The 27,369-nt window shown below is 44.8% G+C and overlaps 1 protein-coding gene across 4 annotated transcripts in view; it reads left to right on the top strand.

The window, feature by feature from the left end:
* RGS9 (regulator of G protein signaling 9) overlaps positions 1-27,369 on the top strand; it is a 73,974-nt gene that overhangs the window by 23,540 nt on the left and 23,065 nt on the right. For 2 of the 4 annotated variants that reach the window (XM_083727533.1, XM_083727534.1), the window contains exons 8-16: positions 1,206-1,287; positions 5,261-5,323; positions 14,322-14,351; positions 17,454-17,515; positions 19,731-19,844; positions 21,459-21,574; positions 22,182-22,269; positions 23,150-23,288; positions 26,132-26,220. In XM_083727533.1, coding sequence (XP_083583659.1) covers positions 1,206-1,287; positions 5,261-5,323; positions 14,322-14,351; positions 17,454-17,515; positions 19,731-19,844; positions 21,459-21,574; positions 22,182-22,269; positions 23,150-23,288; positions 26,132-26,220 — 783 coding nt within the window. Of the gene's footprint in view, positions 1-1,205; positions 1,288-5,260; positions 5,333-14,321; positions 14,352-17,453; positions 17,516-19,730; positions 19,845-21,458; positions 21,575-22,181; positions 22,270-23,149; positions 23,289-26,128; positions 26,221-27,369 lie in introns of those variants that run through there. The other 2 variants (XR_014561331.1, XM_083727535.1) reach the window with 2 other exon arrangements.

Here is a 27,369-nt window from a genome sequence, read left to right as displayed (position 1 = left end):
TGGTTGCTGGTTAAATGGCCTTTCCTGTGAGATAACTTGAAAGGATGATTGTGCTCACACTTAGGGAATGTGTCTTGTCCTCACATCAAATTCGGTAGTAACCATTGTAACTTTCCCTTTACCAACAAGGTCTGCAGGCTCTTCACTGCAGTTCGTCCATTGTCTGCTTGCACAGCATCTGTGGTATTAACTCCTCCTCCCCAGTTTGGTGTCATTTGCAAATTTGATGAGCCATCCCCTTAATTCCTTCACCCAATATATAAAAATGTTGAACAGTAATGGGCCAAGAACAGAATGTTCTGACACCCCACTTGTCACTTATTTCCAGGATGATGAATAACCATTAGTGAGCATTCTTTGGGGCTGGTTGATTATCCAGCTACAAATCCACCTAACAGTCACCTCATCCAGTCCACATTTTACCAGCTTCTCCACAAGAATATCATGGAGACTTTGCCAAAAGCCTTACTGAAATCAAGATACACTGTGTCCACAGCATTCCCCTGACCCACCAAGTCTATCAGAGAGAGAGAGAAAGAAATTCGTCTGGCATGACTTCTTTTTGAGAAACCCCTGCTGCATCCTAGTAAACAAAGCATCCTTTTCTAAGTGCTCACCTACAGACTGTTTAACTATCTGTTCTAGCACCTTTCCTTGTATTGACATCAATAGTGACCTAGGTCTTCCTTTTCCCCAACTCCAGTCCTCAGGTGCCTCACCAAGAATTCTAAAATGCTTGTTGTGATTTGAACAGTCTGGTAGATGTGTGGAGCCCTTGGGCCAGGGAACTTTCTGTTCCCTCCTATCATTCTGTGGATAGTTATTTTATTCTATTTAAGTAGCCCACTTTGTTCGTGGTTCACCATGGAAAAGTAGTGTCTGTATAAACAACACTGATGGTGATTTTAGGGGGGGGGGGAATTCTACTCTGACTTTTGGTTCAGTCGCTAAAGGGTATAGTCATGTGGACAGGAGAGGAAGGATGAGAGGAAGAGTGCCTGTATCCAAAAAGGAAAATACTCGCAGTAAAATCGTAGGCAGTGGACCATTCTGGAGCATGAGAGTTAAGAAATAATTTCGTTATACACCAAATTCCTGGTCCATGTTATGCTACTTGCCAGGGATGTGCAGGTAGTCCTGTGACAGGGAAGTGGGCCTATTCCGCTTTGATTTGTTGAAATGACACTTCCCTCCTGAATTTGCAGGACAGGAAAAGAACGAAAGAAGGAAGATCGATATGCTCTGGACTGTCAGGAGAAAGCCTATTGGCTAGTGCACCGAACAGCTGTAAGTGAAGAATAGACATATCTAGTAAACAATGTGGTTCTGTGATTCTTATTAGAGTAATAATAATAGGATCATATTATTGTAGAGTTTGAAGGGACCCCAAGGGTTATGTGGTCCAACTCCCTGCGCTATAGTTTTGCACACCCGAATCGGTGAGTACTAAGAGGTCTAGGGGGCTTTGGCTTAACGTTTCCTTAGAATGAAGGTCATGGGAAGCTGTGGTTTCTTTCTGCTGTATGGTTTTATTTCAACGTACATGGAAACGGAGCATATGAAAGAGGTTCACAGCATGAACACCCTTATATTTTATGACACACCTTATTTCAGTAATTGTGAGTTGTTTGGAACAGTTTTAATATTGTGTTTTAACTGTTGCAACCCACCTACAGTCATACCTTGGGTTAAATATGCTTCAAGCTGAGCGCTTTCGGGTTGCGCTCCGTGTCGACCCGGAAGTAACAGAATGCGTTACTTCTGGGTTTCGCAGCTCGCGCATGCGCAGACGGTTAAAATGATGTCACGCGCATGCGTGGAAGAGATGAATTGCAACCCGCGCATGCGCAGATGCAGATTACATTCGCTTCAGGATGCGAACGGGGATCCGGAACAGATCCCGTTCGTATCCAGAGGTACCACTGTACAAATCTTGAGCCGTTATTAAGTTTTTGGTGGTTCCGTCCCCAAAACCGTGGCTTTGGATTCAGTAGAGGTGTCGCGTCAAGTTCAAGATGAGACTGACTATTCTTCAACACTTTCCTCCTGCTGGGGCCCAATTTTAGCTCACCTTACAGAAGCCTCTGTAGTTAGTAGCTTCTTTGGCAACCAGCTTCTTTGGCAACTCTTTAGACATGCAAGGAGACAGACTTGACAAGAGACTGGTTTGTCCACTTTGGCATTATCTTTTTTCTACAGAATCTCATCTCACAGTTTTAACTCTTGCAATAGGTAGTTTGGAATCACTGCAAGGGAGAAGGGAGGAATGGCTCTTCTGGCAGAGAGATAAGGACGCCCAGATATCCTGCTTCCTGCAGGTGGGGGAAGTGAGGCACAAGCTTGCACCGGAAGCAGCTGGGGTTTAAGCCCCTGTCTTCTGAGAACTGTGCATGCTGCATACATCTGTGTCGGGTGCATTTTGTTCCTTGAAGTCAGCTCCTGCAGCTTGACCTCAGTAATTGCAAAGGGGTTGCGATCGCACTCCCACCCGCCAAACGCAGCAGGAAGAATGGAGGCAAACCTGATACAGTGGTACCTCAGGTTACATACACTTCAGGTTACAGACTTCGCTAACCCAGAAATAGTGCTTCAGGTTGAGAACTTTGCTTCAGAATGGGAACAGAAATCGTGCTCCGGCGGCGCGGTGGCAGCAGGAGGCCCCATTAGCTAAAGTGGTGCTTCAGGTTAAGAACAGTTTCAAGTTAAGTACGGTCCTCCGGAACGAATTAAGTACTTAACCCGAGGTACCACTGTACACAAACGCACAGCACCACTGCCTCCTCTCATGGCCTGATCTATCCGCGTTGATCTTTCCACGCCCACGAGCGCTTTTGGGCGAATCTTCCATGCTGGGGAAAGACTCCAAGCTGTGGAGCGCAGCACCGAGTTTCTGTTATTTTGGAGGCACTTCTGGCAGATGCCGGTGGGGTGTTTTCCTGAGCAGTGCCGCACTGATCACAGCATGCCGCATGGCTCTGACACATGCCAAAGAGCTACATTCCCTAATCCCAAGTCATAATCAAAGATCCACTTTTAATTGTGCACACGGTGTAAGCGGCCAACTGAGAGCCCAGCGGTTAACAGACAGAGAAGGTATAAGCCTCCGGCAAATGTCAGGCCGTAATTGGAGCTTAGCTTGCAGGGGGGCGGGGAAATACCATCTGTAGAAAAGGCCCCTGTGCCACAGCAGCCCCTTTGGTCCTAGTTCATCTTCCCTGCTGAATCCCCTTTGATCACACCAGAGCTGAATTTGGATCCTTCTCTTTCTTGAGCTGTTTCCCCTCTTTTCGCCCTTTTAAGATAGCGCTGGCTGGAGTTTAATTATTGATGGCCAAACTTCAGCAGACGTCAGATAGCTGATCAAAAACAAAGCTGTGCTCCAAACAGATGCGACAGTGGTACCAGTCTGTTTGCCATGTCGAGACACCCCCTTCCCTCACTGGGCAGGGTTTTCTCTGCATCGTCCCAAGTTCCCATGCCAATAATTTTATTTTATTTTTTTTGCTGAAAACACACTTAGAAACATACAGAAGGTGCTGTTATCGTTCGGTTTGTCAGGTGCGATGAAAGACGAGACTCGCGTGCTTTTAAGAGACCTGATCAAAGGAAAATTTGCCCAGTGATGCTTTTCTCAATTGTTCATTACCGTGGCCATTGCTAGGATAAGCCTGCTCACCCTTTCGCGTGCGGCGGGATTGCGGGACGGAGGAGGCTTCACTGGGGCCCCAATGGAGGAATTCAACCTGGCTGGGCTCTTCCTCATGGGCGGAGGGGGCATAAGCCTATCAGGAACCAGATCCTATGCCTGCACCCAGTGGTGGAGCTTCATGCTCCCCTTGGACCCGCCCCTCGCTCATTTAAGCAGCCAGCACCCTGGCCTCAGCTGGTTTCTTCCTGTGCCGGGTTTTCTCACCAGTCTCTTCGGTCTCTCATTATACGGGTTGGGGTATGGGAAGCCCGATGCCTGGTCCTGTAAGACCATCAGAAGACTTGAAGACTCGGCCACCTGGGATACTGGGCCCATAGCAAGTGTGTCAATGCCAGTGGACACTGCCAGACTGCCAGGGCTCTGACACCTGCCCAGTGGGGCTGGGTGCTAATGCTGAACTCAGCCACGGCTGTGCATAGTCTGTGCCAGCCTTCACCATTCTGGTGCCCTCAGAATGTTTAGGACTAAAACTCCCATTAGCGCCAGCTAGCATGACTGTGCTGATGAGGGCTGATGGGAGTTGAAGTCCAAAACATCTGGCAAAAGGCTGGCAAAGGTTGCTCTGCACTGGAAACGAAACAGCGTTTTCCACCAAGAATTCTGTGCTCTGTGGAAATTTGCAAAATGGAACAAATTTGCATCTGTTTCCCCATAGCTGCTTATTTTTATGTATTGAATTAGCAGTTGCAGGATATTGAATTTTGTCTGCTTCTCTTAACCCTAGGAATAGCCCAGGGATTACTCGGGCAGAATTGTAGAGAACACACAACGCTAGCTGTGGCATATTAATTAATATTTCTGCAGCAAACACAACTAGAATAAAGGTCTTTTGTAATTTAGGCTTCTCTGGTGGACAAGCTGGTGGAGTTGGAGAAGTATTAGGAAAGTAAAAAAAATTGGAGACCTTTTTGTTGGGGATAGTTTTGATGGAAATTCCCAGGTGTCAAAAAATGTTATTTCTGTATGCCACTACTGTGGCCCATGTTTTGTTAGCCCCAAAATGGAAAACGTGTGAGGTCCCAACTAATGGCAACTTAAGCTGACGGAATATGCACAGCTTGCAGACTTAACATATAGAATAAGAGAACAAGAAGAACATACGTTTAGAGAAGATTGGAAAATGATTACAGGGGGAAATTGTGTACACTTGAAAACATTGGCAACATTAACATAAATTCAACAGTGTAAATAAGTTTTGATGGATGCAATAATGGAATAATGAATGGTTTAGTTTATGTAAAATATGCAGGGATTTATGATATGCAAAATGAACTATGGAAAGAGAAGAAGGGAAGTCACTCATATTTTAAGGATGTTTAAATGAGTATTCTAAATTGTAAAACAGAAGATATATATAAAAATTTTGGAATATATATATATATATATATATATATATATATATATGGAGGTCAAAAATTATTCCAAAATTTATTTGTCTTACCACTGGCAGCTAAATAATTGATGCAATCATACTTGATATTATAAACAATATTTTTTTTAAAACAACACAAATATGTAATTGTATGTTTTGTTGTTTTTTGACTGTAATAGCCAGGGATGCAGGACACACTTGACTATGGCTTAGACCGAGTAACTGATCCCTGTGAAAATACGGTAAAATAGGTAAGTTTGATTTCCTTAGTAGCACTCTGATTGTATTTTTGAATGGTGACAAAGCTTTCTGTATCTGCATTGTAAGGACATAAGACCCAACGAAGTCAAGATTGGGACTGAATATCTGACAGCTGGGGGTGAAAATGGGCAGATATGGAGGGGGTATGATGCAGTATTGAGAACAGAAGACTCCCTGGAAAAGACCCTGATGTTGGGAAAGATGGAGGGCACAAGGAGAAGGGGACGACAGAGAACGAGATGGTTAGGCAGTGTTCTCGAAGCTATGAACATGAGCTTGACCAAACTGCGGGAGGCAGTGGAAGACAGGAGTGACTGGCCTGCTCTGGTCCCTGGGGTCACAAAGAGTCGGGCATGACTAAACGACTAAACAACAACATGATGCAGTATACAATCATTATGAAGTTCCAGAAAATGTTTGATCCACACTGATCACTCAGTTTTGAGTACCAACAAGAAGTATGAGAGTGCTAACCATTTCTGCCACTGGGTGTTTTCTTCTTCTGAATAGGAATAACAACTTAATACAAATATAATGTCTTGCTCAGGGTTTGTTTGACCTAGTTCTTACTAAGGCAGTCAACCTATATCCTAGCTGTTTTTATTTCAGGGTGATATTAAACAAGGCGAAGGAGATCTGTGAGTGGAACCCCTATCGCTTTTGATTTGGGCAAATATGAGTTGCAGGGGAGAGGAACTGGGTCCAGATTGGGACTATAGTGTTGCAGGGAGAGAGGGCTTATCTATTTGCTTCCTTGTGCCATTTTCCAGGTGAAATAGGCTACGACTGCAGCTCCTGTTTGCTGCCTTAGGGAAAATTCACATGCCTGGGAATTTCCCTTGAGGTCGAATAGCAGCTTGGAACAGATAGGGGAGACAAATTTCAGCAAGCAAACCAGGTGTAGGGGAAAAGTTAAACCCCTCCCTTCCACCAGTGCCCTGGTCCTGAACTAAACTGCATCCCTCCCACAGCCAAAATACAATGGTACCTTGGGTTATAAACACGTCGGATTACAAACACTTCAGGTTACAGACTCCGCTAACCCGGAAGTAGTACCTTGGGTTAAGAACTTTACCTCAGGATGAGAACAGAAATCGCGTGGCGGCAGTGGCAGCAGCGGTAGGCCCATTAGCTAAAGTGGTACCTCAGGTTAAGAACAGTTTCAGGTTAAGAACGCACCTCCAGAACGAATTAAGGTACCACTGTATAAAGAGGTATGGGATGTGATTATGGATCTCTGCCATCTTACTTGACCTTCGGACTGCAGCTGGGATTTAATTAGTTTTTACGTGGAAGGATTTCGATTTAAAAACATCACGGGCACCTCATGGAAAAGGGGTCCTAGCCTACCTTCCCATATTATGGTTCTGCGTTGGAGTGGGGTTATTCGTGGGGGATATTCAGCCATGCAATAATGCAGAGGGAAGAGAAGCTCTGGCAGCAATAGTTTAAAGGGACCCCTGACCATTAGGTAAAGGGACCCCTGACCATTAGGTCCAGCCGTGACCGATTCTGGGGTTGCGGCGCTCATCTCGCTTTATTGGCCGAGGGAGCCGGCGTACAGCTTCCGAGTCATGTGGCCAGCATGACTAAGCCGCTTCTGGTGAACCAGAGCAGCGCACGGAAACGCCGTTTACCTTCCCGCCAGAGTGGTACCTATTTATCTACTCACACTTTGACATGCTTTCGAACTGCTAGGCTGGCAGGAGCAGGGACTGAGCAACGGGAGCTCACCCTGTTGCAGGGATTCGAACCGCCGACTTTCTGATCAGCAAGCCCACAGCGCCACCCACGTCCCTTCATGAATAGGATACTGTAGCTTAATTTTGTGTAGGGCAGGCCGAGAGCAGTGGTGGAGCAAGCCGATCGGGCACCTGGGATGGCGCGCATGCCCTGTGCCCACGGCAGGGCCAGCCGCTCACGGGAGCGGGGCGGGGCCAGCTGGGACAGGACACTCTGTGGGGCCTCCAAGGAGTCTGCCTGCCTCCTCTCACTTAGTGGGCAGACCATTTGGGGCAGAGTGGAGCCTGTGGGCATCCAAGCCACCACATCACTCCCAGGAGAGATGCGTGGCTCAGGCGCACTGCAGGCCTTGCAGCGAGTGCCGCCCGGCATTTTGCCACCCCCCTCAGTGGTGACACCCGGGGCGGACCACCTCCACTGCACCCCCTTCCTCTGCCCCTGGCTGAGAGTACATTCTGTAGCCATGTTAGCTTCTCGCGGAGAATGAAGGGAATAGGGGAGACCGCACACCAGGCAGTTGAAGTGATCTGTTATTTATGGGCCTGCAGCTGAAGGTGAGGCTTGTATGCTGCTTGTCTGAACCCTCTTCATAGCAATTGTTTTCGAGGGACCACTAGGGGCGCATCAGAAGATGGCTAACAATAACATCTCTCCGACCCACACGAGGTAAATTGGAGGCTGTGATGGGAGTAAATAGCCTCCCTACCCCCCCAGGATTGTGGTGGGGGACTGCCCTTGCCTGCTGTGCCCTATACCACCCCTGAATTTGTGGGGATGGGGGCACTAAGCACAATGCCCTCCTGTGGGATTTCGGCGCTCCTGGACGCCGTCTCTGATCCGCGCCACTAGCTGCAAGAACTTCAAAAGAAACAATTTGGATGAAGCGAATGCACATGTTTCAAGAAAGAAGGGGGAGTAAAGACTGCTAACAGAAGAGATCTCTGATAAAACAGGACGGGTCGGAGGAACAAGTATAAATCATGAGAAGATACGCCAAGACTCAGTATGGCAAAGGGACTGATTGGGGAGGGGAAAAAAAAACTTTCCTTTCTTTCCCTTATGTGATTAAACAAGACCCCCCCCCTCACAAGTCAGAAATGTCGTTTTAAGGACTTAAGCTATGGATTTAAAGCTGTGTGGAGATAAACTTTTGAACCAAAGCATGTTTTAAGGAGAGCATGGAATGTATAAGGGCTTTGGGAATGACACAGTTAAAAATTCCGTCGCCATATTGGGAAGTTCTGTCGGAGGACTTAAGTCTGAGAGGAGAAATAGAGAAATAGAGAAATAGAGCTGTTTTTATATTGTGGGTGAAACTCCTCAATGGGACTTAAGAACGACAGTTCTGTAATTAATGATGGAAAGAGTGCTGTTATCTATGAAGGCGATGATATATGGAAACCATCTCGATTTGAGGATTGGAAGAATGGAAAAACTCACACAGGATTATTATTGGTGTTTATCGGCTTAAGGAGACTATCATAAAGAAAAAAGAGAAAATATATGAACAAGATGTGATGTGGAAACAGCAAGATAAGACTGGATAGAATTATGAACTTTGTTTGGATTGATTTGGACATTAACGCAGTGGCAAGAAGGTGATCAGAATCCCCCTTTGAATCTTGAAATATGGGTTCCCTCAACAAAATTTAAAATTCGGCTTTGTAATTCGGAATTTATGTGATGTGATTTGATTTGATTGGCCGGTTAATAAATTATTTTTTTTTAAAAAAAAGCAATTGTTTTCATCAAACCCTGCGCAGTACTAATCATTTGCGTGAGGACTCTCAGCTGCAAATAATTGCGGTGGCCAAGTGGGCTTGGTTGCCATGGAGACTGAAGAGGAGAGCTAAATGCTGAGGCTGAGGATTTACCTCTTACCGTTAAGGGGAGGTGGCTGGCATGTCTTTTTTAAAAAGGAGAACAGGAGTCTATGTCAGCCGGTAGGGGACCAAATATAGACTTCAGGAGGAGGTTATCATGCCAAGCTATGTCATATCATGCTTGTATTTACAGAGTCCTGCAGAGAGGGAAGATTTTGGTGTGTTTTTTTAATGCTACAGAATGCTACTCTCCCCGGACCTGTTTACACATGCAAGCCTCGACACTTTCAGAACTGGCTGCTTTCCATCTTTTCCCCAATCCTGACTAATAAGGCTTCTGTCTTTTTAAAATCTCTTCCCTCCCTGCGATGTAGTTGAATGCTCCATTTCTCTTGAGACTCAGAAGCGCCTCTTCTGTTGGGGAGAGATGCAGATTGAATTGGGGTACTGGACAGGAGAGGCATTTCATAGTGAACTCATCAATGCTTCTTCACAATGAGCGGAAGCTGTGGGAGCAGCAGGTTGTAAAGAGACAGACTTAGACGCAGAAAATTTGAGAGGCAGGAGCTGTGCGGGGAAGATGAGCTGGTTCCTCCCCTTCCTGGTGAGCAGAGCGGATGAGAGTACCTAGGACAAAATCCCCCGTCCTCCCCAGCAATTGCAGACAGACACACCTAAATGCCGGTGAAATGCAGCCCCTTAGTAATTGACAGACCAGCACAGTAGGAAGGAATTTGTGGCCCTGTAGATATTGATTCATGGGACGTGGATTCATGGGGTGTGTAGATATTAATTCCTGTAGATATTAATTCATGGGACGTGGGTGGCGCTGTGGGTTAAACCCCAGAGCCTAGGACTTGCCGATCAGAAGGTCGGCGGTTCGAATCCCCGTGAAGGGGTGAGCTCCCGTTGCTCGGTCCCTGCTCCTGCCAACCTAGCAGTTTGAAAGCACGTCAAAGTGCAAGTAGATAAATAGGTATTGCTCCGGCAGGAAGGTAAACGGCGTTTCCGTGCACTGCTCTGGTTCACCAGAAGCAGCTTAGTCATGCTGGCCACATGACCCGGAAGCTGTATGCCGGCTCCCTTGGCCAATAAAGTGAGATGAGCGCTGCAACCCCAGAGTCGGTCACGACGACCTAATGGTCAGGGGTCCCTTTACCTTTACCTTTAGATATTAATTGGTCTCCAGCTCCCGTTAGCCATAGCCAATGATAAGGCCAACGATAAGGCATGATGGGAAGTGGAGTCTAACAATATCCACAGGACCACAGTGCTGGGCTAGTAGGATGCCTGAGTTCTTCTATAACAGATGCACTTTCAGGGTGATGGCATCTGGAGAACGCACACAACAGTTTGGGCTAGGAACGCACATCCGGAAAGGCCCACTGCAATTGTGCACAGGCAAAGATAGTTGGAAAACGTGAAACACGTTGATGCTGTTTGGCCTCCTTTCCCTTAAATAAGTGTCCTGTGAAAATACTGATATAATATGTACTCTCATGGCAACTGGTATCAAATAGAGAAGTGAAAGCCTGATTGAAGTCAACAGAGGTTTGTTTGTTTGTTTGTTTGTTTGTTTAACACAAAAAGCGGTGGGGATTTTATGAGCCCGGTCGAGTGGGGAGTGATGGCGGGAGTGGAATCATATAAGTATCTTTGGGCTACATCTATCTCCCTGCAAAGGAGAATTCTTTTGTGACTGGTTCCCCAAAGGACCACCCCTTTCCGTATGATGAAATTATGGTCTAAATTTGAAACATGGAGGTTGTTTTTATAGATTTATGTATTTTGTGTTCTTTGTGTTTTATGTGCAGCTATATTTTGTGCTTGGAGTATTCTATAGCCTGCTTCACACTTCACGGCAAACCATACTTTGAAACAAACTATGGTTTAATGTGATTGAGCAGTGTGCTGAAAAGTTCTAGTTCTGCCCCTGCCCCCTGTCCCACTCCTGCTGCTGCCACACTGCCAGGAAACAATCAAGAGTCTGGTTTGTCATGAAATCTGAAACCAGGCTCATGGTTTGTTTCTCTTTAAAACCAGTGTTTCTCAAACTTAGGTTCCTAGCTGTCATTGGACGAAACTCCCATCATCCCTGTAAACTGGTCCTGCTAGCTAGGGATGATGGGAGTTGTAGTCCAGCAACTGCTGGAGACCTAAGTTTGAGAAAAACAGTTCTAAACAAACTACAAGTGGTATCCAGGGTTTGTTCTTGGCTTATTACTCAGGGTTTATTTTGGAGGAAACAGCCCAAATAATAACATGCCAGAATCTGACTTCTTCCCTGGTGCTATGTGATTAGCGTAAATCTCTTTGAAGTCCATACTGGGTAAACTGCATTTTTACATTTTTTAACTAGCTAATAGAGCGCAACAGGAACACTTTGTATGGAGTCCCTTTGTCCAGGCCCTTTGTGCTTTGGTGTTGATCAATGTCAATGTCAAATGAGAAGATTATGTTAAATCTGGAGAGACACTTTCATGAGCTGCTGTATCGATGGGGGGAAATGCAGCAAATAGCTTCTGTAAGACAGTTCAATGCATTGTGAGTTTTGTTACTGTTTTCAGTGAATTCTAGGATTTGTTCAGTTGAGTCCATGACCAATAGAATATAGGGGTGACAACCCTGAACTAACAGCTCGTTGCATTTAGAGAAATTATAAATAGTGAATGAATGAATAGTAAATAACAAAGTGATGACTAAAATGGAAGGGGGAAAATAGCATGGATGATACTATTCTCGTTGGAATAGCAAATATGATAACCATTTAATTAAGAGCTTTGTTGCTTTCTGAAATAGTTAATTAACCATTTCCCCCCTGTCTTTTCTCTTTCTTTCCAGTTTATTTTTTCTGGGATGTGTGCATGGCCTTCCTGTCTGTGAAGTCCTGGGTTGATTGTTCCGTAGAAGACTAAAGCTCTATAACCTCCATATGAGTTACATTCTGTTATTTCACCTCTGTTCCCCTTATACAACTGTACTGTGTACCTAAGAAACATCATCCTTGGAAATGAAGATTAATGGGAATGAGGGACGGATCTAATTTAAATTAGCAACTTTTTTATCTTTTAATGCAAAACCTTTGCTTTCTGTGGATTAGCCACACAATTCAATTAATGTTTCCTGGGAACTCTGATGGGATTTAAGTGTAACTTTGGACTTTTCTAATGGGATGATGAACTGCCTAAACATGCAAAAAAGTTTCCATTTTAGAGTCACGCACCAGGTGAAGTCTGTGGGTGCATTTTTAACCCCCCCCCCCGAATATTAGTTAATGGCCGCCATTCACTCCTAAGGGGGAAATCAACGTGCTTCAATTGGGGGCAGTTCTGCCCATCACCCCTGACACAGTTGCTCAGCCTCAAGGACTCCATTGGGGAAGCCTTGGGGAAGCTACATTGACACACAAGCCATCTGCTGAACTTGGCATTCAGTTTGGGCACATGTATTTATGTGACTTTCAGATCAACAACCACAGGGATAGATTTCTTCACTGCATTGTGCACTTGAATCACATGTAAAGTCAAATGCGCAATGTAGCTTGTGAAGAAGTCCTCATACAGTTGTAAGTTTTGATACAGTTTATTATTGTCTCCTGATTGTCAGACTTTTTAAGTGTTCACAGCATAGTTCCAGAAGTCAGTAGCATGAAGCAACATCTACTGGTATTCCCTATGCTGTAGCATTGCAGCTGGCAGAAAGCCCTGGTTCATCCTAACAAACTAAGGGTGTTAATAGATGAGACATTGGCAGGACCTGCAAGCTGTCGTTTCCTAAAAGTTTTAACAGCCACAATTGGCCCTGGCATCACTTGGGACTGCAGTGCTGGGGAAAGCAGGTTAACCTTTCCCAAAAATGCTGTTTTCCTGTTGAAAATTGAGCTTCCTGTCTCTGAACATAGGGGCAAAATGTGCAGGTATTATATAGACACTATGTGGCTCTTCTGGTGTCATGTCATATTGACCTGGTTTGGACAGTCAACTCATGGTTAAATAAGCCAGGATATGCATGAACTCTGCACATCTTCACATAGCTTCTTTGCTTCCACTCCACTCTTTCTGTTGCGAGATCAGCTAAGCAAACCAAGAAGCTGAAGTTAGCTATAGCTTCCTGCTAGATCTGAACCAGCAAACCATAGCTAATGGCTTCTTGTTGAGCCAGGAAATTAAGTAATGGTTTAAAGCTGGCTTTCAAATCCAGATGCGCTTGGAAGCCATTCTCTACAGTGCCTGGTTTGGACATCATGGGAGGCTGCGATTAATCACAGGGAAGGTTCTACATGCAAGGTGCCCAGAGCTTCATGCATGCTCAGTGATTGTCTAAAAGCAGCTATTGTGACAATTAATTCTTGCATGCTTTTATTTGGTAAGCGCTGTCCCTTTACATATTGGATTAAGGGCCTAGCTACATGTTACACACTAGTGTGTATGACAGTAGTTCAGTCCTGCTCTTTAAAAAGCAAAGCCACTTGAAGGGGTGGGGAGCACGGGTGCTAAAACCCCTCCCTTCTAGCTGTTTTCTGGGAAAACCATCTTCCATGAAATGCAAATATCCATTTGGAATCCAGCGGGGTGGGTGGGGTAGAAGTTGGGGAGTTTTGAGTAGAAATCTGGCTGACAAATCCCTCGCCCTCCTCAAATGGCTTTCCAAGAAATAAAGAAAGAGAACGGGCGCCCACATCCTATTGCATGCATTTGCATATTATAATTAGTTAGCCCCTTACACATGGCAGGTTTGCAAGGCATGAGCTGAGTGCGTACTTGGATGTCTTAGAAGGAAAAGGGCCTCCACAAAACTTGGAGGCTTTCCTGACAGCCCTCGCTTGGCGTGCCTCTCCTCTGTTTCCATCTGCTTATTCCAAACAAAGTCACGGCATGATACTTCAAAGGGAGCTGCAGGAACAAACAGCCTGCAGTTAATTTCTAGCTTTCAGTTGCTTGCTGGCTGGTGGGTGACACATAACATCATCTGAGCTATTTAAATAGCAGCATAAGCACAGCAGATATTGTTTCTGAGGCTTTTAATTGCTATGTTTATGTTTTGCAATATGTCAGTTCCTGTCGCCTTTAACTAATACTGAATGATCTAATCCCTGTCTCCTAAATGAATCTGTATTAGCTCCATTAGAATAACCCTGTAATTAAATGCACACACATATATGGGCTGAGAGGGGAACAGGCAACGCTATCTGCAAAGTTAGGCTTTACAAAATCGTACAGCGGGTGGAAAACTCTTCACATCAATGTTCTCTTTGTTAAATAGGCTCAGTAGATGCTAGTCTGAATTTAGCACTAATTGTTAAAGTGAGTTGGATAGAGAGCAATGCACTATTTGTTCAGATACAGCTTTTTTGAACACCCAGTCAATTATTATTGTTGTTGTTATTTTGCTACCGTGTTCCTTTCTTTTACAGAAAAAAACCATGGATGTTTACAGGAGAGAGGTAATTTCTTTCTCACATATTAATCAGTGATTGTTGCTGCTGTTAATAACGAGTAATAATACAGTCCTGGTAAAAACCTCATTTTCCTTGAAACCTTATTCACAAGCCTTCAACTAAGTTTTACTCAAAGTAGACCTGAAATATACTCAGAGTCGCAAAGTGATTTCATGCTCTTTATTCAGCTCATAGTGGTGAAGAGGAATGAATGAATGTCCCCTCAAAGTATCTGCTTTATATACATTATTTACACAATGGGCTGCACATGATTGGCTAATTCTGGAATTCTACTGTAAGCCAATCAGGTTGTGGATTCACTTATATCTGGAGCATGATTGGATGGTTCCTGCCAACCAATCATATTGCTGCATTGTTCTAGGACCAATCAGACTGCTGCATTCTGAATCCTATTGTTCTAGGACCAATCAGACTGCTGCAATTTGGATCCTATTGTTCTAGGACCAATCAGACTGCTGCAGTTTGGATCCTATTCAACTCAGTACATAACAAGACCCATTAAAATGAATGCTGGCAAGAGTTTTCCACTTCTCACAGCATGCTGTGGCAGGGGGTGGTGGGTGGGTGAGAGAGAAGACTGTGGCAGAAAGAGAGATGACAAGAAAACAAGATGGCAGAATGAGAGGAGGGCTGGCCACACCCACTTTTGACCCCTGGTCCCCATCTGCCATTGGGCTTTGGTCCCATTCAAGGCCAGCATGCAGCCTCCAGCAAATCAACTCTAAGGGAATATCGTCCTTAACGATCCTGGGAGGGAAGGATTTGTACTTCTGCTTCACAGCCAGCCAGATAAGGATTCTTGGGGAGTTATAATCTGCATTTTCTATCTCTTGTGTCCTTGGCTTGGCAACAGCTTCCTCCCCCCCCCCCCAATGTATTTCATGATACCTTGGTGCAGAAGATCTAAAATCCTCCCCCTGCCATGGTAAAATATATAAAATTCCAAATTATTTAATCGTTGGTGAAGGTTCGGTAACCCCTCAGTCCACACATGCTGTTTAATAGCAGGGACAGCTCTTTGCCCTCGCTCCCCGACTCCCCAGCTACCAATGCTCAGCCCAAATTACCAACTTGAGACCACATGTAGCGCATTTTCACTTACATGTCAATTAATGTACAGCCCTCACAGTTCACCCACCCATGCACAAGTGTGTGTGTTTGTGACTTCATCCCATGTTGGTCCCCTTGACTAGCCACGCCTCACATTGTTGCAGATGGAGGTGACGGTAGGAATAGCGCAGACTGGGCTCTTTGCATAGCAGGGGATGCGTGGATGGAAGAAGAGCACTGCTCTGGACCAGGCCAAGGGCTCATCTAGTCCAGCGGTTTGCTCTCAAAATGGCCGACCAGATGCCTACGGGAAGCCTGCAAGCAGGACTTTAAAAAACACACACTATTTAACCATTTTTTCGATACAAACATCAACCACAAAAGACACATACAACAAAAACCATAATAACAATAATAACACAATTTGACAATTCAGATTTGAATAGACTGATATACCTATGACTACACCTTTTTAAACAATATTTCCCCACCTCTCTCTCCTCCCCCTACTTCCCACCAATATCCGCCTTATCGCTTAAGGCGGATTCGTTCCATATTTCTTCATATTTATCCATTCTTATTTTGTGTCGACATGCAGTTTGTTCGTATGTAGCTGATCTGTCCATATTATCAATCCATGTGCTCAATGGAATCTTTTTGCGGCTCTTCCAATTCATCAAAACAAGTTTTTTTGCTTCTAATATAGCACGGTACACCCTTTTTTTTTTTGCTCCCTTGAAATCTCCCACATTTCCGTAATATAATTTAGAATTAAATTCAATTCCCCTAAATAACAATTTATTTTTATTACTCTTACTATAAATATCCTCACCTCACACCAAAATGATCTTATCATCAGGCAGTTAATCAACATATGTACTAAGTTCGCATTTTTACTCCCAGCAGTTGTCTGCACTTGTTATTTTCTTCTGGTATAATTTTGCTGGAGTCCAGTGGACTCTGAATATTATTTTCTGTTGAATAAGTCTTAGTCTTAGATCCATAGAGGCTATTTCTGTTGATTTTATACTTGACTCCCATATATCATTTGTTATCTGTACCCCTAACTCTAAACTCCATTTTTGTCTTTCATATTCTAAATCATATTTCTTCCTGTTGAGTAGGGTTTTATATAGTGCAAGTGTAGAGTTTTTTGTTTTTGTTGCACTCTCCCCACCTGTGATTCCTGGCAACTGGCATTTGGGGACACGCTCCCTCTGAGAGCCAGTGTGGTGTAGTGGTTAAGAGCGGGAGTCTCGTAATCTGGTGAACCGGGTTCGCGTCTCCGCTCCTCCACATGCAGCTGCTGGGTGACCTTGGGCCAGTCACACTTCTCTGAAGTCTCTCAGCCCCACTCACCTCACAGAGTGTTTGTTGTGGGGGAGGAAGGGAAAGGAGAATGTTAGCTACTTTGAGACTCCTTAGGGTAGTGATAAAGCGGGATATCAAATCCAAGCTGCTCTTCTTCTGACAGAGGAGGTTGAATGTGGCCATCATCATCATACAGTGGCGCCTCCTTCCCAAAGCCCAGGAAGCTTCTGCCCAGCTTAGGGAGGGAGGCGCAATGCTCACATGCGCAACATCAGGACATCAAAACATTGCTCATGTGACATCGCCCTCACAAACTGGCACCTCTGGCCCTAACTCTTCGCCTATGAAAAGTTTCACCACACACCACTGATCATCATCATCAACAACAACATTATCATTTATTAAATTTGCATACCTCCCTTCCTCCGATGATCACAGATAACACAAAACGCATAATGAAACAAAAGCTAATCCAATAGCCCTGCTCCCACAAGCACATCTAAAAGGCCCTAGTAGCTTCTGATAGCCTTCTCCTCCATGAATGGAGCTTTCCAAATGGTATCTGCTTCAACTTCTTGTATTTCCATTGTGAGAATTTCTGGACACTCACCTAGGTAACCTTCTTATAAGGGTATAGGAAACCTCTTGCTAGCTTCTTGGTGGATGAGGATTTCTCGCAAGCGCCTGTGGTTCTGCTGACATAATGAAAACTGTTTTCCTGCTTAGATCATGTACTACCAGCAGGCCATAATGAAAACCACAGTAAAGTCCTCTGTCTCCCTGGGAGGGTAAGTGCTAACTTTGTTTTAAGGCATAGCATATTATGCCCTTCCATTTATTAGTGATTGAGGGCTTACACGCACTTAACTTTTCTGCCACTCTTTCCAAGCGCAGTCTGTGACTTAAAGCTTTTTGTCCAAGCACACCCACCCACCCCATTTGGGGGGGCTTTCCCTTTGAAAACCCACTCTTTAAAGCTCAATCAGAGCAAATGTCAATCCACAGAAAACCTGAATTGATGCTTGCTCTGAATCAGCTTTAAAGAGCGGGTTTTCGTGGGGAAAGCTCCGGGCAAAAAAATAAAAATGCTCCGACACACGAGTGTCACAGCACAGGCCACTGTCTAGAAAGAGTGGACCCAAAGGTCAGTGTGGATAGGCCCTAATTCAATACTTTCAATAATGTGATTTAGCTAGTGATTATTTTAAAAAGAAAAGAAAAGAAATGGCAGGAAGGGTATCTGTTTTGAGCTTTGCCCTTTCTGACCTGGAAGCCTTTCTTTCTAATCTCAGATCATAGAACCATAGAATTGTAGAGTTGGAAGGCTCATCTATTCAAGGCTAAGTTACACGAATCCAACTCCGTTCAAGAATTCCTGGCCTGAACGGAATAGGGCAGTGGGGAGTCTCTTCTCTTCGCCTGATACACTGCCTGCCCCTGGGAGACATCGCCATGTGAATCTCCCCCTCTGAACTCTCCTGCTCTTTGTCAGGCTGGGCCACTGAATGCTCCCCATCCTCCACAGGCTGGGAAAAGGCAGGGGGACAGAATCTTTCCCAGCGGAAGCATCTAGAAGCAGGAGCTTTCTATTAGCCTAGAGCAGTGTTTCCCAACCTTGTGCCTCCAGCTGTTTTTGAACTACAACTCCCATCATCCCTGACTAGCAAGACCAGTGGCAAGGGATGATGGGAATTGTAGTCCAAAAACAGCTGGAGGCACAAGGTTGGGAAACACTGGCCTAGAGGGAAGCCAAAGCTAAGGGGACCAGATGCACGTCAAATTACACTTGCTAAAATTCCCTGTTCTGCACAACTATTGAAGAAAGTGCAGGATCGCTTTACGGTTTTGCACCTGGCCTCCTCAGCCAAAACAGTTGTCTGTTTTCTGGCATGCATGAGCAATCAATAGCTGGAAAGCACTGCCAGGTTGAAAAAAAGCCCAGGTGCATGCCTGCACCGAAGCATGCAAACACCAGGAATGCAGCCAGGTTTTTGAGTTTTTAAAGTAAGATAACACAAAGTTGGATACCTGCCAGGTTGGGTGTCTGCTAACGGAGGCCCAGCTCCCATCAACTCATTGCATGATTAAGCAAACTGGTTGCCTAGAAACATCATTTGGTGCAGCTCTTCCTGGACATCGGCACTTCAGACTGCAGGTTTTAATAATCTCCCATGTTAAAATAGCTTTCTAGAGAGGAACTACCATATCTACAGGAAGGCTAGGCTATGCCACTTTTGCTCCATGTACAGTGGTGCCTCGCTAGACGAAATTAATCCGTTCCGCGATTCTCTTCGTCTAGCGGTTTTTTCGTCTTGCGAAGCAAGCCCATTGACAGCTTAGCGGATTAGTGCTAGAGCTGTCAAGCGGCTTCCAGCGATCAGCTGTTAAGCGGCTTATCAGCGGAACAGCTGATAAGCGGCTTAGCAGCTTAGGAAAAGGGCGAAAAAAGCAAAAAAAAACCGCCGGGGGACACAAGATTTTTTCGTCTTGTGAAGCAACCCCATAGGGAAATTCGTTTTGCGAAGCGCCTCCAAAACGGAAAAACCCTTTCGTCTAGCGGGTTTTTCGTCTTGCGAGGCGTTCGTCTTGCGGGGCACCACTGTAGTTGCTTTCTGCTAAATAGGTGGGGTTTTTTTTTTAATACATTCAGGGGTACATTCAAACCCATGATCCTTCACCTGCATTCCAAAGTGGTGGAGTACAGGCTGGGCTTTGCCAGGTGATATTCTGGAATGTGTTGTTCAGCTTTGAGTTCCCCATAGGCATATGCATGTAATGGATTGTTCAGCCTTTTCGCTCTTCTGCAGTGAGCTTAGAACCAACACAAAATTTGTAGCTGTTCTGTGAAATGACGGGTATAAAAATCACTGTTGGGCTAGGTAGGAAGGTTCCAAGTGTTATAATTCACAGCACAGAGCGTCCTTCATCTAGTTTCCTTCCTACTGTGCTGTTTATGATGTTGCCCACAGATGATCACCTTGTTTTCATCTCCAATGTTTTCAGAATTGTGAAGTACTGTGAACAGTTCCGCTCCAATGACTGCATAATCTCAGGATGCCTCCCCAGCAACCCCTGGATCTCAGATGAGGTTGACTTTTGGGATTACAACGCAAAGCTGTACGTACTACATTTACATTCATTTTGTGAGTTACAGTGGCTTTACCTAAGCAGGGGTGAATCTGTCAGTTTCAGTTTCTCTTAGACTCTCATTTTCCCAATCTTAAGCACAATTCTCCACATTTCCACATCAGTTTGAGATTTTTTTAATTTTTTTAAAAAAAAGTTCACATGAAAATTCACCAGCCTTTTTTGTGCAAATTTCTCCTTACGTATGTTTCTGTGCAATTTTGCTTGATATACACTTTTTTTTTGGCAAAGCAATTTCCCCTTATATAATGAACACTTTATCTCCATTATATGCATTATATTCACGTTACTTGGCTGAAGAACAAGTGTGCATTTTGAAGGATGACCGTGTTTTGGTTTTTACAGTACATTGTTTAGATTGGAAAATGTGTCTTTGGAAAGCAGAGGAGAGGCATTTGTAACATGGATGAGCATTCCTGACCGAGATAGGTTTTACCTTCCCATTACAAACCTGTTTTCAAAAAGAGCTGCTTCAAGCCTCATGAATGTTGGCCTAAGGGAGGGGTGTAGAATCTTTGTTGTTGTTGTTATTGAGAACTATGCTGTGTCAGGAATAATCTGTTGGCAGCCATGCTGTTGGTGGACAGAGTCAGAGTCAGTGGTGGAAAGTAGCTGAAACCAGTGGTTGGCAAAAGTGGACGAGACCAGAGCTAAACACAGGTGAGACAAACTGCATCCTCTCTGTTTGGCCTTCTTTCCTGTCTCTCCCCTGTTGCCACCTACAGGAAGTTAGGTCTAGGGCTGCACATTTCTCACCCTGGGTGAAGAGCTGATCTGAGCATGCTCTGGTGTTAGTTGCAGGTGCCAACGCAAATATATGCCTCCTTCTTACGGTGTGCCTTCTCCAAAATGTAATTAGGATTCGTGCTTTGTCGTTGGACAATGGGAATCAATAATACCTGCTCAGTGAAGCTATTGCATTATGAATCAAATTAGAATCAGACGCTTTGTGTATAAACGGCCTCGGTCCAGCTCCATTGTTCTGCCCGGAAACTGAGGTCCAGCACCGAGGGCCTTCTGGTGGTTCCCTCGCTGCGAGAAGCCAAGTTACAGGGAACCAGGCAGAGGGCCTTCTCGGTAGTGGTGCCCACCCTTTGGAACGCCCTTCCAGCAGATGTCAAAGAGAAAAATAACTACCATACTTTTAGAAGACATCTAAAGGCAGCCCTGTTTAGGGAAGCTTTTAATGTTTAATAGGTTATTGTATTTTAGTGTTTTGTTGGAAGCTGCCCAGAGTGGCTGGGGGGACCCAGCCAGATGGGCGGGGTATAAATAAATTATTATTATTATTATTATTATTATTATTATTATTATTATTATTATCCTGCTATATGCAACAATGCTTAATTGCTAGTTACTTGGACTCGAGAGCTCATTGTGGTGTATTGGAAAGCAGAGGGGAAATCTCTATGCTGTCAACCTGGTATGTGTGGAGTGTGTGTGTGTGTGTGTGTGTGTGTTTGTGTGGTGTGTGTGGGTGTGTGCCTGCACATGGGGCTTCTGCTTTCTATTAAAGCACACAATCTCACAGGAAATGATTTCAGAAAGAAACAGTGCAACCTCTTTGCCATTAAACTTCTGCAGGGTGGAAATCCCCACCAAATCACGAGTGGAGAGATGGGCCTTCAATTTTAGCGAGCTGATGAGGGATCCCAAAGGCCGCCAGAACTTCCAGCTGTTCCTGAAGAAAGAGTTCAGCGGTGGGTGTGAAATTGTGTCTCTGCTTTTCCACCTCTCTAGCTCCTCTTTAAAGTGCTGGAAGACTTTGATGTCATATGTGGCTCCCCTGAGATGAATCTCATTTTCAAAAAAAACCTGCTTCCTTTCTCCCTTTACAATAGGTGAGGTGCCCTGAGGTAACAGTGCAAAGAGTACAAATCTGTCCATTATAGCTTTTGCCCATGGCTTTACATCCAAGTGGCTCAAGACATAAAACAATACAAAGCCTGCTGCCACAAAGGGGCTGCTGTGATGTATTAAAAGGGCTTGAAAACGCAAAGCTTTTTGCATATTGTAGCTCCTCTCTGTATTTGCAAGGCCACAAATGAATAGGGCAAGAAGTAGTATGCCCAGATACAAAGACAGAGAAAGCTCCCATACTTCTGACATTTGTGCAAAAGCAAGAATTCTGGGAAGGGCAACTTTCCATGAGGAGGAAATAAGAAAATCTCTGCACCTGCTTCTAGAAGAGTCAATTCAGGGTCCCCCTTTGCATCACCACACTAGAATCACATTCAGCCGATTTAGGCTATTGACTTAAAATATTATATATCACGCAGGATTATTTTCCTTTCTCTTTTAATTCAGGGGAGAATCTAGGATTTTGGGAAGCTTGTGAAGATCTGAAGTATGGAGACCAATCCAAGGTGAAAGAAAAAGCAGAAGAAATTTACAAGTGAGCACAGTATATAGTGTTACAAAAACTTTCCCTGGTGTCCTTTTCCTACATTGTGCCAGTTTTTGTAAAAAAAATAATGAAACGAAACGCTGAGTTGTAATTTCTTTCATGTTTTTAGTAGGATTTCAAAGCACTGGTAAATCCATGCAGAAGTCTTCATGTGACCTAGTTGCACATAGATTTCTGCCACATGATAGATGCAAAAAAAAAGCTACTTTACGGGGAGAAGAAGGGTCACACAAATTCAAATTAAGAATATGATTGTAAGCACATTTGCCAGGCAATAAGCTATGCCGGAACGTTCTCCTTTCTAGCGCTGGAAGACTATCTACATGGCCTGAGACTTTTGCACTGAGGAGTCTTTAGAATACAGTGGTACCTTGGGTTACAGACGCTTTGGGTTACAAACGCTTTGGGTTACAAACTCCGCTGACCTGGAAGTGGTTGCTCCAGGTTAACAACTTTGCACCAGGATAAGAACGGAAATTGCATGCCAGTGGTGCAGTGGCAGCAGAAGGCCCCATTAGCGAAAGCGCGCCTCAGGTTAAGAACTGTTTCAGGTTAAGAACGGACCTCTGGAATGAATTAAGTTCTTAACCCGAGGTGCCACTGTATCCTAAGTGAAATGTCAGCTGGAGCCGCTGGAGTGGTTCCAGTGGAGTACTGGTGGCATTAAAGCTACACATCATTAGGTACATGTGCAGCATCCGAGATAACAGGAGACCTTTAGCGATACCTGTTCACGTCAAAGAGTAAGAATTGCATTCCGTCGGTCGACGGGAGAACATTTAGAGCTACCTCAAACAGGAAGTATGTCCCTACAGCCTTTCTTCCCCAGCTTTATTTTAATCCCCTTTATTTTCATTTTCGATTTCAGGACCTTCTTGGCACCTGGAGCCAGGCGCTGGATCAATATTGATGGCACCACTATGGGCATCACGGTCAGAGGCCTCAAACACCCTCACCGCTATGTCTTAGATGCCGCACAGACTCACATCTATATGCTGATGAAGAAGGTTTGTTGTTTTTTTGCTTATTAATTCCGGCTAGCTGTCCTTCCCAGTTATCCAAGTGGCATTGCCATCACTCCCACTCAAGCCTTTTTGAGAGTAGCAGTATTTGCCCGTTGTCCGAATCTACCCTGCTGAAGTTTGAAGAAAACACATGAAATATTTTTTTTTGTGACAGTCTTGGGACACCTCCTTTTGGGACTGACTCAGCCCTTTTTTTGGCCATGCAAAAATATAATCAAAGCTATGCTTTGATGAGGAAGGAACTAATACACTATTTATGTAGAAGAAAATTATGTAAGATCTAAGAATGCCCAACGTATACAATGGAAGTATTTTTGAAATTAGAAGACAAAACAGGATAGCTTTGATCTTTTGTACAACAGAGCTGCAGTTCTTAATTTCTCTGGCATTTTCCTATAAAGTGGCCCGGTCTGCACTTAAAGCAAACCCATGGTTTGTTTGACCAAACTGTGACTTCTATTTGAACATCTAAACCCAGTCTAACAGACTAATCATGGTTTGTTTTCTAATGAAACCCATTATGCGAAGCCATGGTATGGTGTTGGCTTACAAACCATGGCTCGTTTTAACTATGGTTTAGCATCATGCCTTGGCCACCCTACCTCAGATGCTTGCTAAGCACAAGGCTGGAGCAGCTGAAAAACAAACTAAAGCTTCGGGGAAATGAAGCATGACTAGTTTGCTCATCTACGTAGGAAACTGCCTAATGCCATTTCAAACCGTTGGTCCATCTAACTCAGCGTGGTCTAAACTAATTGACAGCAGCTCTCTGGGATTTCAGGTGTAAAGCAGCTTTTCTCCTGAGCTATGGCCCTTCATCCACCGTCTGTGGGATGACTTGTGGTTTGCTGAGCAAGCAATGGTTAAAACAAGACTTAGCGTTATGTACGAACACACCCTTTCCCATCCCTGGGCACTCTTTTTCAGATGAAGGCATACCTGCCTCTTTTCCTGTTTGGCTGACCTCATAACATTACAGAAGCAGTAGCATAGCTGTCAAGCGTCTCTTATTTGGCGGGAAAGTCCCTTATCCTAGCGCCGTGTCCCGCTGTTGTCCCTTATTGATGATGTCCCTTAAATTTCCCGGGTTTCAAAGGAAGCAGCTCCTCTCCCTCCCTCCCTGCCAGCCAGGGATGAGGGAGGCTCCAACTGTGTTGCTTGGCTGTGTTGCTCACCCAATAAGGAGTCTAAGAACGACTGCGGGTGGAGCTTGCATGCCTTGTGCCGATTAAATCAGCCATGTTGCCTGGGGACTCGCCTTTGCTCAGCGGTTCCCAGTGGAGAGGTGACGGTGGTTTTCCTTGCTGCATCTCCTTTGCTGGGTTGCTGCGCTGTGGGAACCACTGCTTGAGGCTTTGTTTGGCTGCTGGCTGGACTTTCTGCCTTTGGCTCGGAGGGGCTCAGAAGTCAAACATGCCTGTGCTCGCAAAATCCCTTATTTTGGCTGCTGATCCCTTATTTTTAAGGCTGCTGGTCTCTTATTTTCAAATTTGGAAGTTGACAGCTATGAGCAGTAGCCAAATGAAGAAGGTTGCGAAGGTGGCATTCAGTTCAGTAGTCAACTTATTTCTCTGGGGTTCAGCTTTCTCAGAAGACTTTAAAGCCTCTTAGTGTGCTTTCAGAAAATGTAATGCAACCACAGGAAACTTAATTTCAGCTGACACCGACTGCAACTTGACACAGGAGATGGATGGAGGAAGCGAAATAGTTTAACCACAACATTTGTCCTCCCCTCTCCGCCCCAGCAAGTTTGATAATGTGATTTGAAATGTGTTGGGGCAGATGGTGGCAAAATGATGTGTCATTACAAGAACAATAGATCCAATAGATTTAAGAAATCAGAAGGCCATCTAGCCCAAACGGCAGCAGTGTTTCCGAGCACAATTCAAAGTGTTGGTGCTGACCTTTAAATCCCTAAACGGCCTCGGTCCAGTATACCTGAAGGAGCGTCTCCACCCCCATCGTTCTGCCCAGACAGTGAGGTCCAGCACCGAAGGCCTTCTGGTGGTTCCCTCACTATGAGAAGCCAAGTTACAGGGAACCAGGCAGAGGGCCTTCTCAGTAGTGGCACCTGCCCTGTGGAACGCCCTCCCACCAGATGTCAAAGAGAACAACAACTACCAGACTTTTAGAAGACATCTGAAGGCAGTCCTGTTTAGGGAAGCTTTCAATGTTTGATGTGTTACAGTATTTTAATATTTTTTTGGAAGCCGCCCAGAGTGGCTGGGAAAGCCCAGCCAGATGGGTGGGGTATAAATAATATATTATTATTATTATTGTTGTTGTTGTTGTTGTTGTTGTTGTTGTTAGGACCATCTTACCTCTTCCAATCTCAGTTAGGTAATCCCACCACACTTAGGGTATGTGCCCTGCAAAGGTGCTTACATAATATAGTAGCTCTGGGTGACTCAAGGTCTATCAGGCCATAGCCTTCAAGGAGTCATAGTATATATACCCTTTAATAATACAATTCCCACTTCCTTTCGCTGGCTTTGAATGGCTGAAATGCACACTTGAAGAAGGGAGCGTTGGAGCTTATGTGATGTTTTTTCCTTCCTAGGATGAGAACCTCTCCCCCATCTCGTACTGAGTGCTCTGGCCACAGATTTCTAACCACATGGGCGTTAATTTAACCAGTGGTTTTCATAACACATATGTAGTGTGGAGAAGAGATGTTCCGTTGTGCTCTTGGGCGACATTATTCTCTTCCCTTGCATGCCCCCCCGCCCGCCTCTTTGACTCCCAAACAGCTGTAAGGAGAGATGATTTTAATTAGGATGCTTGTAATCTATAACTACCGTTTCCCCTTTCCTTCTCCCCAGTAGGATTCGTTCGGTCGCTATTTAAAGTCTCCAATATACAAGGAAATACTGTGCAAGGCAATTGTGCCGCAAGAAGCCGCCGTGAAGAAAAGGCAAGCAGATTGGGGTTTAATTGCGGGCTATTTGCTGTTGGTTTAATCGAGGGCACAAAGTGCTGGGGCCTGAGCAAAAACTACTGTGATTTAGGCATTTGCATAATTTAAAGTGGGTTTTTCATGGTGGGCGGGACAGAGAGATAACCCCTCATTTTGGACGCTGCAGATGCTTCGCTTCCAAGAAGGAATGGCTATTGCGGAAAAGCCTTTTGCCCTAACAGCAGTTTCCTCTGGCCACTAGCCTGCGCCACATCCCCCTTTTTCTTTAAAGCATAGCTGGACAGAAACAGCTGTACCTTGCACTGCTGTTGGTTGTCATGGAAACCACCCTATGGTAAGCCTCATCTGCAGGCTCCTGAAGCTGGTTTATTGAGCAGCAGCAATAAGAAGAGTTAATATTAATATTAATATTAATATTAGCAGCGGTCGTGTATTAATTGAGTGGTTTCCCAAGCTGCTTGAAGGGCGTGTTCTCGAGATCCTTACTAGCATCCTTGTGTAGTAGGCCTGTAGTAGGCCTCATGTTGCAGAAGGGGCTGAGAAATGGGGGGTTCCCTAAAGGCCAGGCAGCCTGCTGACATTCCGCGCAAAAGACAAGACTAGTGGCTGGCTTAGCATTCTACCTTCTGGAATATGCATCTCTCGCGCAAACTGCAAAGCTGAGAGCTCACCCTACAGGTGAATAACATGATGCAGTTTCTCTTTCAAGGACACATTTGTCTTTATCTTTTTGGGACGGTTTCCTCAAACCACCCTCCTCCTTTACTTCTTCAGATGCCAGAACAAGGCGACTCGTTTCCAGCAAGCTTTTGAAATATTCCAACTGCTTCTTTATGAAAACTGTCCCCCCCCCACCTCCTCGCCCACTTTTGTTGCTGTTGCAGCAGGGCTTTATTTGTTCTTTGCATGCTGTTTCGCCGTGCGTGTTTTTAGTAAGCCACTTTCTGAATTGCAAGATTACGAGAAGTGCGAATTTCGAAAGGCAGCTGCGTTTCAGTGTTGTTGAGTTCAGAAAGCGTGAATTAGGTAGATTTGCCTTTAAATGTGAACTGAATCAAAACTCTCTCACCCCCCATCCCTACTGTAGAATGACATAGGGCTACATCAGGGGTCAGCAACCTTTTTCAGCCATGGGCCGGTCCACCA

Source organism: Podarcis gaigeae, assembly GCF_964106915.1.
Source record: "Podarcis gaigeae genome assembly, chromosome: 2".
Classification (NCBI taxonomy): domain Eukaryota; kingdom Metazoa; phylum Chordata; class Lepidosauria; order Squamata; family Lacertidae; genus Podarcis; species Podarcis gaigeae.
This window is presented reverse-complemented; position numbering and strand designations above follow the sequence as displayed.